The sequence below is a fragment of the Ovis canadensis genome, chromosome 12 (genome assembly GCF_042477335.2).
Source record: "Ovis canadensis isolate MfBH-ARS-UI-01 breed Bighorn chromosome 12, ARS-UI_OviCan_v2, whole genome shotgun sequence".
Classification (NCBI taxonomy): domain Eukaryota; kingdom Metazoa; phylum Chordata; class Mammalia; order Artiodactyla; family Bovidae; genus Ovis; species Ovis canadensis.
Genome location: NC_091256.1, coordinates 77,030,873 through 77,051,676, shown reverse-complemented (window position 1 = coordinate 77,051,676; position 20,804 = coordinate 77,030,873). Strand labels below are relative to the sequence as shown.

Here is a 20,804-nt window from a genome sequence, read left to right as displayed (position 1 = left end):
TCTGGTATACCCATCTCTTTCAGAATTTTCCACAGTTTATTGTGCTCCACACAGTCAAAGGCTTTGGCATAGTCAATAAAGCAGAAATAGATGTTTTTCTGGAACTCTCTTGCTTTTTTGATGCTCCAGCGGATGTTGGCAATTTAGTCTTTGGTTCTCCTGCCTTTTCTAAAACCAGTTTGAACATCTGGAAATTCACGGTCCACGTATTGCTGAAGCCTGGCTTGGAGAATTTTGAACATTACTAGTGTGTGAGAAGAGTGCAATTGTATTGTTTGAGCATTCTTTGGTATTGCCTTTCTTTGGGACTGGAATGAAAACTGACCTTTTCCAGTCCTGTGTCCACTGCTGAGTTTTCCAAATCTGCTGGCAATTGAGTGCAGCACTTTCAAAGCATCACCTTTCAGGATTTGAAATAGCTCAACTGGAATTCCATCACCTCCACTAGCTTTGTTCGTAGTGATGCTTTCTAAGGTCCACTTGACTTCACATTCCAGGCTATCTGGCTCTAGGTGAGTGATCACACCATTGTGATAAGCAGTTAACAATATTTAGAACAGCAAACAGGAAAATATTTACCTTTAACAAAAAAGGCTGACTAGATGTATTTCTTCTTTTGTGAATTACCTATTAATAATCTTTGTCCATTTAGGGAAATATTTAGTTTTTCTAATCCATCTGTATAACTTTCTCATGTAAGAGGACACAAAAGACTTATCACCTATTCCAAACATTAAAGCATTAAGCACTTTAATACAATTAGGTCAACCAATCTTCAAAACCATATTTCAGCCAGAGGTCATTTCCCCCCATTTTATTTACTCAGTTTCCTCACCTTTAATTTTCTCCAGGTCAGCTCAAAATACTCACGTCAATCAGATTTCAAATCCTATCCTCATCGTAATGCATACTACATGAAATAAGTACAATTTTGAAAAGAGTAAGGACAACACTAAAATTATGTTCAACTAAGTCTATTAATAACATAGACTATTTTCATTCAATTTGTGGCATGTTTCTTTTTTTAATGGGAAATTCCTGTCTAAGAAAAATACATTTATAATACTCAATGATTACATAAAACAAAATAATACATCTATATAAGCAATTATTAGAGTTAGTGGCAAATGTGCTTGACAGATGTAAAGCGTAATTAAAGACTGTTTTGTTCTTGCTTTTTTCCAAACAAGTATTTTAATTTTATTCAAAAATCCTGAATTAAATTTTTTATACATTTCAATTCATCATTAGAATGTAAAATATAATTTTACTATGATAAAAATGACTAAGGATATTTGTAAAGGAGATCATAAAATCATTACCAATAGAATAAATATATTAAGTACATTAGATTTTATATAAACAATGTTTCAAACAATCAGTTTGACAGATAACAACGATATATAAAGGATTTATCTAACAAAGACAATTACACAAATAATCTATAAAGACTAATCTACAACCTTGTAACTAAAAGCACAATTTAGCAAAATTAAGACCAGATAATGTCAAATTGAAGCATTAAAGGGAAGTGTGTTTTTCCAGCAAGGCCCAGAACTGAAGCAGCACAGAAGTGTGAGACTACTACTATGATTCATCCTCCTTAATAATCCTAAAAGCATAGACTGAAGAAGTAAAAGCATCAAAAAAAGCACATAAAAATTGAAAAGTCAAAAGACACATATAAAGTATCTATAAATATTAAATGTGGCCAAAATATCTATTAGTTTGTCTAAAATAAGTCTCAAAGTCAATCTATTGAAGGAATAGGTACTCCATCCAGGACAAGTTCTTAACATCCCTATGTCTCAATTTCCTCATCAGCAGAATAGGTCTAATAAGAATATGTTCCACAAGTACTGTAAGTTTTGAATGAGACAGTAGCTGTAAAGTGCTTAGAAAAGGGTCTGGAGAATAATGGCCATACCAGTGTTGTCTATTACTATCATCATCTATACAATTATACACTAAAATATACTTTTTATCACCTGGCAAGGAAAAAAATTACGAGTGAAAAAAGTTCTCACCTCTTCTTAAGGATTGGAGGTTTATTGAAATGATGGTTTAGACAGAGGTTTTGTTATAGTGTGGTTGTTTTTTTTTAAAAGTCCTATTTGTTAGCATTATATACCAAGTACTATAGGAGTTTCAGGAGTTGGGAGAGAAGGTGAAAAGGAAATGACAGAATGAAAGAAATTCTCACCAAAATGTTGAGAATCACTGAAAATGAGTGAAAAGCACACAGGGATTCATTGTATTATTCTACCTAATTCTGTATTTGAAGGTTTTCATAATAGAAAGTAAAAAAAAAAAAAAAAAAAAAACCTAAAACATTCAATTTAATATAATACGTTAAAATATTTTAGTATTTTCTTAACTCTAATAAATTATTTTTTTTTTAGTGGTTTCCTTTAAAAGCTCTTAAACGTCACATGACGTTCCTACTCAAAATGCATATGCACTGTACTGGAATATACTAAGAGCTAATAATTATTTGTAAAGGGAATAAATAAGGGAATTAATGGTAGAGGCCCTTTTTCTTCAAAGATTTAAGACTAAACAGCTGTGCCAAAAGCCTTCTCAGGATTAATATCATAATTAGACTCATCTTAGGATAAATTCTTTCATATCTTATGGTGAATATGGATACAGCAAACAACATAAATTCATGATATTTAAAATAATACAAATCTACATATATAAATAATTCTGAGTTGGGAATGAACAAATTTTTAAAGAATGAAATATATCCTTTAAATGTAAATATAAACTCTTCAGAGGTAACTGTGTTGCTTTACAAAGATTTTTTTACCAAATAGTTATACAAAACATGAAGAACACACTTTGGTTCTAAGACTAATTTTTAAATGTCTAAAAAAACAAACCCAAAAAAACTAATATAGAAAAAAAAATCAAGAAAAAATCTATAGATCTCTATTATAAAAAAACCTCCTTATTATAGGTTCTGACAAACCAAAGGAAAACAACACCTATCTCTGTATTATATTAACTGCATGTAGTGGTGACTAGGGGCTTCCCTGGTAGCTCAGCAGTTAAACGAATCCACCTGCAGGGCAGGAGACACAGGTTCAATTCCTGGGTCAGGAAGATCCCCTGGAGGAGGGCATGGCGACTCACTCCAGTATTCTTGCCTGGAGAATCCCACAGCAGGCTACAGTTCACAGGGTCGCACGGAGCCAGACACAACTGCATCATGTGAGCACGCAGATGATTAGAAACACAGATCACTTACGGGCCTCATCACTCAGCAAGGTATTTTAAAAAAAGAATTCAAGTATTGTAATACAGACAACTATGCGTACAGAACTATATAGCCACTATCTGTGAAATCACAGACCTTCCCAATAAGGTCTAGGAGAAACAGAAAATAAATTATCAAAGATGTCCAAAACAAGCCTAATAGAACACTTCAAAGCATCACTGTGTCCTGCCATTTCATAATGCAATACTTATAGTATTATTTTTGCACCGTTTCCCTGCAATAATGAGTCAGCATCCAAACGAATCTTAATCAGGAAACACCCTGAGAGGACAATACTTACAAAGTTTTTGAGATGCAAGTTGTATTGACTGACCCCATAGCTTTCTATCTTGATTTCTGAGACTGTCATTGATGAAATGAACTGCAGGTATAGCTTTGTGCTGGGCATGTTTCAGTAATTTTCCTGCCTTCATACGATCCAGCTCTTGTACAACCACCCAGGGAATTATTAACACAAGTCTCTCAAAGCCTAAAAAATAAAAAGATTTCTTATAAGTCAACAAATATGTATTAAGCTACTAAATCAAACTGCTGTAGGAGAATTAAAAGTTTTAAAGAAATTCACAATCTAAATAAAGAAACAATACATAAAAATAGGAACTTAAAACAGATACAGTGTCAAGAGAACATTACAAAAATAAATACTAATACAACCGGAGATCAAAGAAAAGGAAGTTTAGAAGCTAGATTAACCAGTAAAGGCTCTTCCCCTTTTTACTTAAGCTGATTATGCTGTGCGCGCTTGTGCTTAACAACATATCCAAATGAAAGTAAGTTTACAGGGAGTAAAAACCTCACATCACTGTTAATATAAAATGTTAAATAAGAAAATCAGAATCAGTCAGTATGTTTTATAAATACCTGGGATTTCTCTTGTCTTCAAAAGCCTAACAAATTTGAGATGATTCATTAGAATATTTGTGTCAATAACAATTAGAAGCTTTTTGTCTGAAGCAGCATTTGCTAGGGAAAAAAAGCAAAGTGAGAACTGACATTTGTAACACACTTATATAATAAATAAAACTTTGTTATCATAGAACTCTGACAGCATTCTTAAGGCAATCCTTTAAACAACAAAAACACATTTACTCCAATTCTTAAGAGAAAGAACAGCAATCAGTGTTTAATCATCCACCAGTAGAATATTGCATATTACTTATGGGTAGATTTTTAAATCATAAACTAACTTATGACAGCAGTAATTATGTTGTCAAACCCTGTACTCTATCACTGGTAGTTATCCAGTTAGGAATGAGAAGCTAATCTTAATATATTGTGAAATAACACTGAAAAGATAAATATGTATAAAAAGAAAGAAAACTAATAATACTAGTATTATTTCTTCTTAGGGTCATATTAGGAACAGGTGAACTGATTCACAGATAAACAATAAATTGGAAAATGCAACATGAATATAATGTAGCAGCATTACTATTTTTGTAAATGCCATTCAAAACTGTATACTAGCATACTCTGGAGGAGTAAGAATAATCACAAGAGTAAGAATAATCTCAGGTTTTCTTCTCCTAGGAGTAAGAATAATCACAGTTTTACTATATAAGTAAGAAATTCATGAATACCTTTGAGGAAATTGCAGTGTTTCTGATCAGTGCTTTACAAACTTGAAACTGTTAAAATTTATGATTAAGAACAAGACTAACAGACTAGTCATAATTCTGATTACTGTCCTTAGGCAAAAAAAAGAAAGAAAATATTTCTAACTGCCTAATAATGTGAGATATATAAAGCAAATGATAACACAAATCTTAGACCTGATTCCTACAGCTGAAAGAAATATACCATATTTTATTATTTCAAATGAGCACATTTTAACATTTCACCTAAATATTATAAAAATTGAACACTGAGAAAACACAGGAGATTGCAAACACAGTCATATACATAAAGTCATATACATACCAGCAGAGGAATGTATATCATGTTCTACCACGTCAATTTCCATACTCATTAACTCTCCTGAAGGTGGAACCTCAGGTAAATCCACACTTTTTCCCACACGAGCAGCATGAAGCTCTTCTACTATCTGCATCTAAATTGCAAAAGACCCGCAAAACAATATTTTAATTATTTTCTCTTCAGATTAGTAAGAAAGCAATTAATTCTTAATTCGCTTAATATCAGATAGTCTGTGGAAAGCAAAAACTTTACAAAAATATGGTAAAAAAAAAACCCCACAGATTTATAAACATATACAAGGTTTACAGGAACAGAATTTGAAATAGAAGATATATGTATATCTATAACTCAAATCAACTTTGCTATACAGCTGAAACTAACATAACATTGCAAATCAACCATAGTAAAAAAAAAATTTTTTTAAGCTCTTTAAAAAAAATAAAATGGCTCTTCTCTTATTCTTATTACAACCTTAGGCAAATCATTTAAACACCATGGGTCTCAGTTTATCTGCACAATAGGAATGGTAAATATTTGTATCCTTTTGGTACTTTTTGTAAGGATTAAGTGAAATAACATGAAAAACCTCACATAGGGTCTAATACATAAGAGATAATAAGTTAATTCTCCAAAATAAGTTAATTATCATTTCCATTCTCACTTCAAAGTACTTTAGGAGCCTAATATGTTTTTGTCTGGATGATCAGCACTCTTCCTAATTTCTAAGATTGTTAATTAACTATGAAAAACTGAAATCCAGATCTTTATACGATTTTCATTTCAGGGAAGTAGTTCCCTGATGTATTATAATGTAAAGAAATTAAAGTATAACCTAATTTTAGAGCAGAGGTGAGAAATCTTTCTTCTATCAAGGGGCACTGACCCAGAAGACATAAAAATATAACTGACTATCACAAATAAAAAGCAATCAGCATGGTTTTAAAGTTTCCTTTAAATAGAAAAACCCAAAGTGTTCTCTGAATCTAATTTTAATTTAGAAGCAGAGAACATAAAATTACATGCAGTACTTCTAATAGGTTTGACCAGAAGATTCTAGCTGAGAAATGAAGCAACAGGTAAAAAATAAATATGTATGTGTTTTCACTTTCATCTTATTGCTAATTAGAAAAATGAGGCAAAAACATTAATATTATACTGTATTTTGGCAAGCTGAGGTGTAAGCATGCAAAAACATAACATTAAATTAAAATTAATATTGTAAGCATAGGCTCCACGCTTTTTATTCAAAACAAATTAGAGCTTATTATAAAAAAAAGGCCAAAAGGTGATTGAATAAATGGAAATACTTTTCCAAAGAATTTTTCAGGACTTCATAAATACTTATATACTGAATTAAGTAGAGACATCACTGTTATTTTCATGATATAAAAGTTTTTATCATTTTTTTTGTTAAAATAGGAATCCACTGTCTTAATTTCATTAAAAATATTCAAAGTAAACAAATATATCAGTAACCTCTTGATCTGCATCTTGAATACTTTCAACTGACACTGAAGAACATGGTGCTTCAAAACTCTGAAATGAAAAGTAATTTTATTAATTAGTTAAGAAGCATACACCAAGAATAAGGTTTTTCAGCTATGGAACTACTGACATTCAGGATCAGACGATTCTTTGTTTTGGGGGTTAATACTCTTCTCACTTCAGGGAAGTAGTTCCCTGATGTATCATAATGTAAAGAAATTAAAGTAGAATCTAACATTAGAGTAGAGGTGAGAAACCTTTCTTCTATCAAGGGGCACTGACCCAGAAGACACAAAAGTATAACTGACTGTCACAAATAAAAAGCAATCAACATGGTTTTAAAGTCTTCTTTAAATAGAAAAACACAAAGCGTTTGGGGTTGTTCCAAGCTTTGTAGGATGTTTAGAAGTATCTCTTCCCTTTACCCACTAGATATGTACCTCCCTCCCATCCTTGACAATCAAAAATGTCTCCATCCCTTTGCCAAAACAATTTCAGTGTTATAACAGAGACAGAATTTGATGTAAATGGAGTTGAAGAGAAAATTATCTATACTTCAGTTTACATTCCGGTAAGTTATACTGTTTGGGGGTGCATACTTCAATAAATGCAATAAAAAGAAAAACAATGAACTGAAAAAAAAAAAAAGTCTCCATCAAATCAGTTGCCAAATACCCACTAAGAGGCAAAATTGCCCCCACATGAAAAACTGTCCCCAGAATAGAAAAGCCTCATTCTATCAAGTCATGAAACATAGTAGAAATTCTTTAAGATTTACTCATTCATATACATGCCTCCCTAAAAATACTCATATTCTAAGAACAAAACACGCCACCTTAAGAAACAGAAATAACCATGGCAAGGATAAAAAGAATACTGGGCCTTGGTGGTGGGAAATTTTCATCCATGAGTAAATGAACCATTCCTAAAAGTGACATGACAAAACAACAAAAGAAACTTGAAGATTATTATATGGCTGAGGGATAGAAAGACTGAAAATATATAGGTGTTTTATTTTTTGTCTCCCAGCAAAGACTGAAGATCTCTCTAATTTCAGTTCTTCCCTGGCACTTTCGGTGAGTGGCTGAGTCTTACCCAATCCTACATACAGGTGAGAAGGAACTTAACTAAGCCTCTACTGAACCAAATCATCCTCTAAGAATTCGCCAAGATAACATCAAACACACATGTATTTTATAAGAAGCTGGATATAAACTGCAGACTCTTTCAGAAAGCGTATCCTATGTTGCTTCGGGAATTGAGCTTCTACCCTAACTTTCCAGTACCAATCTTCACACAATACAACACCACACACGTCACACACGTAGGCCCGTTACAGCCGCACTCTCCCATGACCGTGGGCTCTAAAATGCTTTCTCCACCTGACTTTAAATCTCACTGGAACTTTAGATTCTCTTCCGCTAAGGAGTGCCAACCAAGCTAGAGATCATTATAGAACTTCCTGCAACTTCTGACATTGAAAGTCTTTTCATTCTTTTACTTGGGTCACTACTACCCTTCACTCTCTTTGACAAGTCACTTTCAGTGATTTCAAAAAACTTTCTATCAACTTCAAATCCTTATTATAAAAGAAAGTCTTAGAGGGCATTTAAACTTTGCCTTCCCCCTTCCATGTTTTATTAAGTCCATGGATTGGGATAAAGCCTTCCCTGGAGATGACAAAAGGGAGTAACAACAATGACGGTATAAATGGCTTTATTTGCTGAAATGATTCCAAACTAAAAACCTGATTATTCAGTGGCTCTGTCCTATCTACAAGATAAAAAGCAGTCTTTCCCAGAAGAGATAAAGGGATCCATTGCCTAGACCCTGGCTTCCTCTCCAACTTCCTCTCATATAGATTCTCAGCACATCTCAAGTCAAACTGAACAACATAGTGCTCATGTATGCTCGTGCCATGCAGTTTCACAACTCTGGGCCACTACACAACTGATCATTTCCCCTGGCAGCACAACACTTCTATTCTTTGCTCTACACATTTTTCAACACCAAGCTTAAGAATCTCCAAGCTTAAGAGAATCTCTTAAGAATCTCTTAATGAGCCCTTCCTTAACTCACTTCCAAATTTATTCTAACACCAGCCAAATTCCCAGGGCTCTAATATTTTCTTCACTGTATCTGAAATTGCATTTGTTTACTAATCTACCTCTCTGGGAACTTCTTGAGGGTAAAAGCATCTTATTCAAACTCTAAATGCTAATACATAATAACATTTAGATAAACTGATGAATTTCTATCCCCAGAGATTTATAAGAATTAAGTGGGATACCATTTATAAAAGTGGCCTGTAAGAATTAAAGATTTTAAAATTAAAAAAAATAAAAAACTTAAAAAAAAAAAGTTGGATTCTATTGCTTGCTAAAAAAAAAAAAAAAAGTGGCCTGTAAACAATAAATCTCTAGAATATTAGTTCACAATGGTGAGGGGAGAATACAAACTGAAAAGGATAACAAAGAACTATAAGCCTAGGGAAAAAAAGAAGTCCCTTTCTCCTAGGAAAGCATAACAGGATCACTGAATACAAAAAAACACAATTACTTCTTTGTAAACTCATTATTTTAGGAAGACAATTATCCACTGAGGAATTTATGAGGAAAACAAATATAATATTTAAATGATTAGCTACTGTCACTAATAATGTTAACGATAACATATTCAAGATAAGAACAATATTTACTTGCTGCTCCTGCATCTAAATGACTTTCAGTCAGATAAGACTGCTATCAAAGGAATATAAAGAGTTTTAATTCCAATAATTGAAAAGTAATCATGCAAAAATTGCTTCCCCTACAACTTAATATTCATGCTATGTACCTCATTCAGTTTTTATAATAACTCTAAACAGAGAGCAAAAAAGTGTGTAAGATACATCTCATACTGTTCCTTAGATATACAGCACCAGGGGAATACCAAACAATGATACAAAGATGTTCAGTGAACATACTGGAAAACTCAGATTCCTTTCTTGCATTCTACTCTAGAGAATTGGTTATACAGCACAAGAATAAAACTGAAGCTTTCCTTTAAGAAAGCAATAAAAAGAACAAACTCAATTCTTTCCTTCTTTGGACCTCTTCAAGTTCAGTGAAAAAGAGTACTCTTTCTCAAGCTCTTCTGGCCCCCTTGGTTACAATCCCTCCATTTTTCAAAGGAAGTATCTTATACAACACTCTATAGTCTTGATTCCTAAAAAGAGGTAACCACTGCTGTTTACAGGCAGTCTCTAAATTTCAGAGCTTCTAAAATTCCAAAGGTCTAAAAGTTCTCCTAAAGGTAAATAATTTTATTTGCCATAGAAACAAGACTATCACAATTAGGTTTTCAAATTAGTCCACATATGCTGATTTACTGTATAATTTAGAAGCAAAAACAGATGTGCCAAGCTTTCTAGCCTAGATCTCTGTATATATAATTCCTCTGTCTGGAACATTCCTGCTTCTCCCATCTCACTCCACCTTGTCTTCACTTGAGTAACTCCTGTTCAACCACAGGTCCCTGGTGGCTCAGACAGTAAAGCGTCTGCCTACAATGTGGGAGACCCAGGTTCAATCCCTGGTCAGGAAGATCCTCTGGAGAAGGCAATGGCAACCCACTCCAGTACTCTTGCCTGGAAAATCCCATGCATGGAGGAGCCTGGTAGGCTACAGTTCATGGGGTCACAAAGAGTCAGACACGACTGAATGCCTTCACTTACATGTTATCCCCTCCAGTAAATCTTACTGAATTAATCCATCCAAGGCCATGTTAATCCCCTGCTATGTGTTCCCATGTAAGGTGATTAAGTACTTGTCAGACTTGAGGTGGCTGTTTCTGTACCTCCTCATATAAGAAAGCCTTTGAAAACAATGACTGTGATTGTGGTACCTGGCATACAGGGCACTCAAAAGAATAATTTGTTAAAGAAACAGCTATTTGGAATATTAACCCTGGAACTGTACCTGGAGTTAAGAGAAAACTGTCATAGTACTTCTCTGATAGGATTATCTATAACTGCTTCCTCTGTATTTTTACACAGTCCCTTCAATTTTGGGTCCCTGATAGTTGCCAGGATAGTTTCTTAAGGAAGTTGGAATTTACAGAGTAAGATAAAAGAACCAACATACCTTCCTGACTAAACAGAATCTGCCTTTTACAATCACTATCTATAACAGAAACAACTCAAACCCAAGTGTATTTAAACTCTTTACTAAGGTCTGTATTCATTTTGCACTACCTTACCTGGGTTAGGTTTTCACCAGAACTTAAATCATTAATATCTTGATGCTCATGATATTCTCCTTCCCACTCATGAACAGTCTGCTTATATGTGGAATCTGAAAATAAATATTCACTTCTGCGCCTTGTAAACTTTAATGAAAACTGGGAGGCTTCTGGGCATTCTTTTTTCTCCTGTTTAGTCTTTAACTTGTTAGAACCTAAACTGAAGACATTTTCTTGTACAAGATTCTGGAGGGTATTGCGGGATTTTACCGGGATTTTGAAATTAATCCTTCTCCTTCTAGATTCAAAGGGTTCCTTAATTATCTTGCTGGAATTACAATCCTGAGAAAGTTGGATTCTCTTGCATTTCTCCGAAGCACATTTTTCAGAACTGTCTCTAAATTTATTGTACCTTTCTTTCTTGAATTCCTTCATCTTCTCCCTCTGAGCAAGTAAATGAGGCCATTTTTTTTCACTTGCCTGGCCTTCAGCTTTTGGTTTCACATCTTTGGCCACCTTAGGACAGCTAAAGTTTTTAATTCCATGGTCCAGCTTACTCTTAACATTTGCCAATTTAATATCTTTAACTTGAAAATCTACACATTTACTTATATCTTTTTTAGTTTCATTTGAAGAAGGACTCTGTGTAATAATCTGATTATTATCTGAATATGATGTTTCCTGGAGTGTAACAAGTCCTTGGGATGAAGAATCAATTTTTGGTCTCTTTCTTGGAGGGTCAGTTTCTACATTCAGTCTGTAAAGCAGCACAGAAAATTAGGTAGACATTACAATTAAACATAATACATAATATTGCACTGTATCATTTTAGTTAGGAAATGAAAGAACTGGCCTGATATGAACTTCATTAAAAGTAAGAACTACATTATTAATAAAGTGGAAAGGATTACTTAATAAATGGTATTGGAATAACTGGTTTGTTATTTGGAAAAAACAAATGTACAGCTTTATACAACATCAGATGATGTCATCCCAAACAGATTAAACATTCAAGTGCTAAATAATTATTATTTCTGTAATTGCTATACTTCATATTAAATACTTAAAAACCATAAAATAAAAAGGGAACATTTATCAGATTTCCTAATAAAGAACTTCCTAAACTTAATAGCAATGGGAAAAATATCACAGAGGAAAACAGTAAATGTAAATGACTACAGTAGTATATTAAAAAATAATAAAATTAAAGAACTGGGAAATGGCATATGCTACAAATGTGACAGTTTATTAGCCTTAGTAAATTAAAATCTCATCGAACAGTACTAAGGCTCTAGAAAAAGACATGAACAGAAAACCAATGAATTAGAAAAAGGAAATGGTTAATAGACATTTTTGGGAGAAATGTTTGACTTCCCTAGCAGTCACAGATGTGCTAATTGTGATGTACCATTTTCTTCTATCAAATTAGTCAAGATTGTTAAATAACACTAAATACTGGCAAGAGGTTGTTAAATGGACCCTCTCATATGTTGCCAGTGGAAATGCAAAATGATATAACAGTTCCACAAAGGAATTGGATGATATAATTAAGAATTCTGAAAATGTTCTTATCTTTTAACTTCTTAGTAATTCCCACTTTAGAGAAAAAAGCTAAAAATAGACTGAAAATAGTAAGATATTCAATTCAGGATTATCTGTAAGAGCAAAAAGTCAGGTACAAGGTAAATGCTAAAATTTTGGAAATGACTAAGAAACATGTCATTCTACTGAATACAATAAACTATCAAAGTCATTTCAAAGGATGTTTATGCAAAATTTTCAAAGACATACAAAATATACTGGTATACTATTAAGCAGAAAACAAGCATGGCATAAATCTGTATACATAAGACCATCTCAACAATTTAAATAAGCATAGTAAACAAGTCAGAAAAAAACATACTAGAATGCTAGAAGCAACAATAGCTAGAGGTGATAATATTTTCCTGCACAATAATACTAGATATTACTCTGTAGTCAGAAAAAAAGGGGAAAAAATTTGATGAGCCACAATCTATTAATTTATATCAGTAAAGCCCTGAATGCCTTTTAAGCACCTGTCCTTCTGGACACTGGGAGGCAGTGGAGGACACAGCAAATACAGCCCTTTCCCCTCATTACTTTACTGTCCAGCAGGGGACAGAGAGACCATGAATAAGTGACTTCTCAAAGAATTAACTATGGCAAGAGCAAACTATAAACATCTCAGAGTTTCCATAGGAGTTTCACCTGAGTCTTCACCCGGTTTTATTTTCTTTGCTCTTTCTACAAAAAGATTGCCTATCATTATTTACCTGTTAATAAATAGCAATGAGACAAAACTTTAATAGGACCCTGTTTGGCACTTATTAGCATATCATATAAGATATTAAATGTAGTAAAGAAAAATCAGGAAAACAACAAACGAAAGAAAATTTTAATAGGACCCTCTAGTTTTCTGAGCATTTTGAAATTCATATTTGTTCTTCACAACAGTCCTATGTGGCATATTTCATAGCAATCTATACACCATGGTCCATAAGGTCATTAAACAATGAAAACTCAGCATTATAATACCTTTAATTATTCCTACTATTTCCCAAGTTCCCTAGTTGTAGCCACAATCTGTTAAATTAACATGGTTTCAGAGACATATCAATTCAATAAGCTACATATTCTCTTCATGGGTAATATGCAAAGATAATTTATCCAAAATGATTAAATCAGCCTCATAACGTCTTCTATTACTGTTATGTCATGAAGTTATGTATCTTGCAAGGGTGTGTCAAAATCAAATTATTTGAGAAGCAAATTAACATTTTTGTTGAAAGTAGTATTTACATAGTATAGAATTCTGATAAGATTTTTTATTTCACTCAACTTTTTCTTAAATTTATACAAATATTAAGAAAATCATATCTGTGATTTAGCTATAAATATGTGCCTACAAAACAGTATTAAACAAAATAAAGGATTCTGCAAATCTAAATATTCAGTCTCACAATTCAAAGCTAAAAAATATACCAAGAAAAAGGGAAAATTTACCTTTTCAGTTCTTGTCTTCTTTTCATATTACAGTACAGAATATCTGCAGGATCTGATTTCTGAAAGAAAAAAGGTATTACTTAGGAAATACAAATTGTGAACTGAGGAAAGAGATTGGGAGACAGTATTTTTCCATACCTATATGTTAGTGAATACGTTAGAGACAGCCTGGGACCTGGGACCCTTTACTGTAACTGCTGCAACACTTGTACCTGGACACACCTCTTCTCTAGCAACAGAATACAAAGAAACTATATGAGACTAAAAATAACTGTCTGCATGCTCAGTTGGGGCAAATTAAGACCAAAAAACTGCTACTCATGAAGAGCCAGGAGCAAAAAGCAGGGTACTAAGCATGCCCCCTGCAGTCACCACCACCAGAAGGGTGGGCAAAACACCTCATCCTTCCAGCCCTAAGTCTGTGCACACCCCTAACTTCACCCCATATAACAAGAGAGAGCCAAGATGGCAGGGAGGGAAGGTGCCACAAATAGTGCCCTTACCAGATGCTGGTGGCAACCATGACACCCAGGTGGACAGGAGGAACCTCTGAGCAATATACTAAGGGGTAGAATATAGTGGGGAGCAAGTGGGAAGAAGCAGAGGCTAGCAGGACCAGTACCCCTGAGGAGCAGCTCGGGGAGAGGAATTCCCAGGCCTTGAGAGGCACACTTACCTCAAGGGGATCAGTAGGGACAGGGAGAGACCCTCGGAGGTCAGAAGATCAGGGGCACGTACCTGGAACCTACTCAACCCTGGGAAGCCTGCTGAGGCTGGGGGCCTGATCCTCTGTACTCTGAGGCCAGAAGCATTCCAGAGCCCCTCCAGGCCCGGCTAAGCTCAGGCAACCTGCACCCCACCCCCACCCAGGGCCTTTATCTGCAGCATGGGCCCACCCCCACCTAAGCCCTGCCCCCCAACAGCCAAGACTTTTTCCAGATTTCGTTCTCTTTTCTCTTTTTTTCCTATTGCAGTTCTGTTTTAGCTTCCAGTGGTTGTTTCACTTCTATCTTTATTTTTCCTAATATATGTGTTAGTTTTTAAAATTTCACTTTTTGTCGCTGTTGTTGTTACTCTGTGTGGCTTTGTGGCTTGTAGGATCTCAGTTCATGGGCCAGAGGATGGGCTTGAGCTCCTATGGTAGGAGGGCTGAACCTGGTGGTTCTAACAAAGAACCACAGACTCCAGGGAATATTAATTTGAGTCTCTTGTAGGGGTAAGGACTTTATATTAATATAAAGTCTCTTGGAAGTCCACATCTCAACACCAAGAAATAGCTCTACCTAACTGCCTGCAAACTCCAGTGCTGGAAGTGAAGTAAAAGTCGCTCAGTCATGTCTGACTATTTGTGACTCCATGGACTGTAGCCTACCAGGCTCCATTGGACTCTCCAGACAAGAATACTGGAGTGGGTAGCCATTCCCTTCTTTAGGGATCTTCCCAACCCAGAGATCAAATCTCGGTCTCTTCCATTGTAGGCAGATTCTTTACCTCTGAGCCACCAGGGAAACCCAAATCTCAGAGCAAATAACTAGGAAGACAGACACACAGTCCCACCCACCAAAAATATGTGATGACAAAAACCCAAGTTACAAACAAACAGACACAATAAAAAGCTACAAGACCAAACAAACGAAGAGGAAATAGACAACTTACCTGAAAAAAAAAAAATTTATGATAGTAAAAATGATCCAAAAACTCAGAAAACGAATGGAGGCACCGATCAAGAAAATACAAGAAATGTTTAACAAAGACTTAGAAGAACTAAAGAATAAACAAACAGAGATGAACACAATAACTGAAATGAAAAATACACTAGAAGGAATCAATAGCAGAATAACTAAAGCAGAAGAATGAAAAACGAAGACAGAATGTGGAAATAACGGCCAAGGAACAGGATTAAAAAAAAAAATTTGAAAAAAATTAAAGACAGACCCAGAGAACTCTGCAACAACACTAAATACACTAACATTCAAAATACTGGGTCCTAGAAAAAGAAGGGAAAAGAAATGGTCTGAGAAAATATTCGAAGAGATTATAGTCAGAAACTTTCCTAACATGGGAAAGGAGATAGCCACCCAAGTCTGGGAAGTACAGAGAGACCCATGCAGGATAAACCCTAGGAGAAACACACCAAGACACACACAAATCACACTAACAAAAACCAAATAAAAGAAAAAAATATTTAAAACAGCAAAAAGTAACATACAAGGGAATTTCCATAAGGGAATCGATCTCTCAGTTGATTTTTCAGCAGAAACTCTGCAGGCCAGGTCAAAGCGGCAGGATATAGTTACCAAGATGAAAGAGAAAAATCTACAACTAAGATTACAGCCAGCAAGGATCTCATTCAGATTTGATGGAGAAATTAAACACAGACAAGCAAAAGCTAAGAGAATTCAGCACCACCAAGCCAGCCTTACTTACTCAAGGATTTTAGCCTTCTAATTAAGTTAGTGTCCTTGGCTCAATGGTAAAGAATCTGCAATGCAAGAGATGCAGGTTCGATCCCTGGGTCAGGAAGATCCCCTGGAGAAGGAAATGGCAACCTACTCCGGTATTCTTGCCTGGGAAATTCCACAGACAGTGGAGCCTGGTGGGCTACAGTGCATGGGATCACAAGAATTGGACTCAACTTAGGGACTAAACAAAGCCAGCCTGCAAAAGGTGCTAAAGTAAATTCTCTAGGCAGGAAACAAAAGAGAAGAAGATGACCCACAAAAGCAAATCCAAAACAACTGCTACCCACTCTAGCATTCTTGCCTGGAGAATCCCCATGGACAGAGGAGCCTGGTGGGGTACAGTCTATGAGGTCGCAAAAAGTCAGACAGGACTGAGCAACTAAGCACAGTACAGCACCATTTACAATAGCCAGGACATAAAAGCAACCTAGATGTCCATCAACAGATGAACAGATAAAGAAGATGTGGTACATATACACAATGGAATATTACTCAGCCATAAAAAGGAACTAGATTGAGTCGTATGCAGTGATGTGGGCGAACCTAGAGTCTGTCAAACATAATAAAATATATCAGAAAGAGAAAAACAAAAAATGTACACCAAGGCATATATATGGAATCTAGAAAAATGGTACTGATGAAACCATCTGCAGAGCAGGAATAAGGATGCAGACGCAGAGCACGGACTTAAGGACATAGTGAGAGAAGGACAGGGTGGGGCACACTGAGAAAGTAACATTGATATATATATATATATACAAAAGTGAAGAAGAACTAAAGAGCCTCTTGATGAAAGTGAAAGAGGAGAGTGAAAACAGCTTAAAGCTCAACATTCAGAAAACTAAGATCATGGCATCTGGTCCCATCACTTTATGGCAAAGAGATGGGGAAACAGTGTCAGACTTTATTTTTCTGGGCTCCAAAATCACTGCAGTTGGTGACTGCAGCCATGAAATTAAAAGACGCTTATCCCTTGGAAGAAAAGTTATGACCAACCGAGACAGCATATTAAAAAGCAGAGACATTACTTTGCCAACAAAGGTCTGTCTAGTCAAGACTATGGTTTTTCTAGTGGTCATGTATGGATGTAAGAGTTGGACTATAAAGAAAGCTGAGCGCTGAAGAATTGATGCTTTTAAACTGTGGTGTTGGAGAAGACTCTTGAGAGTCCCATGGACAGCAAGGAGATCCAATCAGTCCATCCAAAAGGAAATCAGTCCTGAATGTTTATTGGAAGGACTGATGTTGAAGCTGAAGCTCCAATACTTTGGCCACCTGGTGCGAAGAGCTGACTCATTGGAAAAGACCCTGATGCTGGGAAAGATGGAGGGTAGGAGGAGAAGGGGACGACAGATGATGAGATGGTTGGATGGCATCACCGACTCAATGGACATGAATCTGAATAAACTCTGGCACTTAGCGATGGACAGGGAGGCCTGGTGTGCTATAGTCCATGGGGTAACTAAGAGTGGGACACGACTGAGTGACTGAACTGAATTGAACTGCATCATATGTAAAACAGATATCTAGTGGGAGGCTGCTATATAGTACAGGGAACTGAACTCCATGCTCTGTGATGACCTAGAGGGGTGGGACTGGGGTTGGGGTGGGAGGGAGGCTCCAGAGGGAGGGGATATAGGTATACATATACCCGATTCACGTTGTTATTCAGCAGAAACTAATACAACATTGTAAAGCAATTTTACTCCAATTTTGAAAAAATAAACTTAAAAAAGAAACAAGGCAGCTCCCACCTCAGTGACTGAGAAAGCAAAGGAAACTGTTCCTTGTTCTCGCTCTCCCTGCTGCAGCAGGCACCCAATTGAAATCTTACCTGAACTTCTTATCTGGCATCTGATCACTTTCTATTGACTATGGGCAGGCCAAAAACCCTGGTCAGTATCAGGTTGACACAATAATTTTTTTAATCCTTGCAATAATCTCATGAGACAGATATTATTAGTATCTCATTTTACAAAGCACCCAAGGCTCAAATAGAGCAAAATATCCTCAACATTACAGAGCAAGTTAGTCGCAGAGCCATGATCTGAAACCAGATTTCTCTACCCTTTCTATTCTACCACCCTGTCTCTCTAGGGGCAGAGGGCTACACACAATAAAAATAACAGAGAAAGAGGATATAGTCCCTGTCCTAAAGAACTCAGAGTAAAGCAGTCCCTGTCCTAACGAGCTCAGAGTAAAGCAAAGGGATAACGTAGAAAAAAGTACAAGGATATATACAATAGACAATAAAATAAACCAGAACAATAAACAATAAGTTGTAAAAGAGTTTAAAAGATCAAAACCCAAAGTTGGGATGTGCCAAGGAAAAAAAGTAGGCCAAAAATATGCTAAAGATTGAACATATATTGAATAAAGATGAACATGTAAAAGAAAAAGGCATTCTCCATTAAAAATGCTTAGGCATTCTAAGAAGCTGGAGATGACTGATATAAATTCAGCAGAGAGAAAATAAATCAGCCTACCTAGAAGGGCTGTTTTGAGGAAGAAGAAAAATGAAAACTGGATACTTAAGGTATGACCAAATTTAAAAGGGTCCTGACTCTTTGTGACCCCATGGACTAAACAGTCCATGGAATTCTCCAAGCCAGAATACTGGAGTGGGTAGGTATTTCCTTCTCCAGAGGATCGTCCCAAAGCAGGGACTGAACTCAGGTCTCCCGTACTGCAGGCAGATTCTTACCAGCTGAGCCACTAGGGAAGCCCAAATGATAAACTATAAAAGTAAATGAAGATTTGTCAACAGAGGAGAAATATGATGAGATCCGTGTTTAAAGAAGGTTAATACAGCAAGAATTGCAACAGCAGTTCCATTATGTGAAAACAAACTCGTGAAAACCCAAATCTGCATTCATGGAACTTTCACAACTATTTTCTCTTATTATCTACAACAACTGTGCAGCGATCTTCATATACTCCTAACTCTTCTCTTGAACATGGTGAGCACTTCGCAACCATCCATGTACCAGGCTGATGCGTTTAGTCTGCTGTCACTGTTCCATGTTATCTGGCAGACAGTGGAAAAAAGTCTGGACTTCACTTGGTTGCTGCAAACAATTTTGTGTCCTTTTACAAGTCACTTAACTTTCTGGATCTCAATTTCTGAATCTGAAAATGCAAACACTATCTCTGCTCTGGTGACTTCAAAATGAAACTGTAAAGACAAATTTAACCACATACAGGAAAAGACTTAAAAATTGTCTAAATTTATATTCACGTTGTCTAATTCCACATGATAGGATCTATTAGCACAAAGGAAGAATTTGATATATGCTTTTCAGTGAGTAGCAGGGAAAAGCTGAAAGCTGCTTTTCCATCTATTGGCTATCAAAAAGCAAGTATAATATCAAGAAAAAATGAATGGAAAAGTAGTAGGGAAATTTATATCATAAAGCCTTCAATTGTACATTAAAACTTTAATATCATTTTTATAGTTACAGTATCTAAATACTCACCAGTTTTCTCTTCTCTGATGACACTGATCTTATAGAGCAAGTTGAACAAGGAGAACTTACTGATGTTTTTCTCTCTCTCTTATCCTAAGAATGTCATTTGGAAAAAAAATGAAAGAAAAACACAAAATAAAGCACAGTGTAAGAGAGCATTCTTTTATCAATGTTGTTATAAATCAAGATTCCTTCTGCATTAATAATAAGTTTCAGAGGAGAACAATGTTTATTTATTTATTTAGCTGTATTGGGTCTTTGTTGCTGTGCACAGGCTTTCTCTAGTTGCGGAGAGCAGGGACTATTCTCTAGTTGTGGTAGGAGAGCCTTCTCATTGCGATGGCTTCTCCTGTTGCAGAGAACAGGCTCCAGGTGTGAGGGCTTCAGTAGCCGCAACACCTAGGCTCAGCAGTTGTGGTGCACAGGCAGCAGTTACGGCTCTCAGGCTCTGATGCAAGTGGGCTCAGTAGCTGCGGCTTACAGGCTTAGCTGCTCTTTGGCATGTGGAATCTTCCCAGACCAGGGATCAGAACTGTGTCCCCTCCATTGGCAGTTGGGTTCTTATCCACCATACCACCAGGGAAGTCCGGGAACAATGTTTAAAGGCATACAAACATCGGTAAGAGGAAAGGAGACTTAACTAGAAATCAGAAGATCTAAGTGGTCTTGAATTAGGAATGAGATGGGATAGAAGTGGGCTTCTCTGGTGGCTCACATGTTAAAGAATCTGCTTGCAATCCAGGAGACCTGGGTTCAATCCCTGAGTCAGGAAGATCCCTTGAAAAAGGGAATGGCTACCAACTCCAGTATTCTTGCCTGGAGAATTCCATGGACAGAGGAGGCTGGTGGGCTACAGTCCATGGACTTGCAAGAGTTGGACGTGACTGAGTGACTAACACTTTCACTTTTTCACTTTCACTTGGATTAGAGGTAATATAGCAGAAA

At 35.9% G+C, this 20,804-nt stretch overlaps 1 protein-coding gene across 2 annotated transcripts in view; it reads right to left on the bottom strand.

The window, feature by feature from the left end:
* Nucleotides 1-20,804, bottom strand: part of SWT1 (SWT1 RNA endoribonuclease homolog) — a 102,542-nt gene that overhangs the window by 75,717 nt on the left and 6,021 nt on the right. For both annotated transcript variants that reach the window (XM_069546289.2, XM_069546288.2), the window contains exons 3-9: nt 19,869-19,952; nt 13,931-13,989; nt 10,925-11,663; nt 6,677-6,736; nt 5,204-5,333; nt 4,145-4,246; nt 3,564-3,752 (exon numbers count right to left, since the gene is read on the bottom strand). In XM_069546289.2, coding sequence (XP_069402390.1) covers nt 3,564-3,752; nt 4,145-4,246; nt 5,204-5,333; nt 6,677-6,736; nt 10,925-11,663; nt 13,931-13,989; nt 19,869-19,952 — 1,363 coding nt within the window. The remainder of the gene's footprint in view (nt 1-3,563; nt 3,753-4,144; nt 4,247-5,203; nt 5,334-6,676; nt 6,737-10,924; nt 11,664-13,930; nt 13,990-19,868; nt 19,953-20,804) is intronic.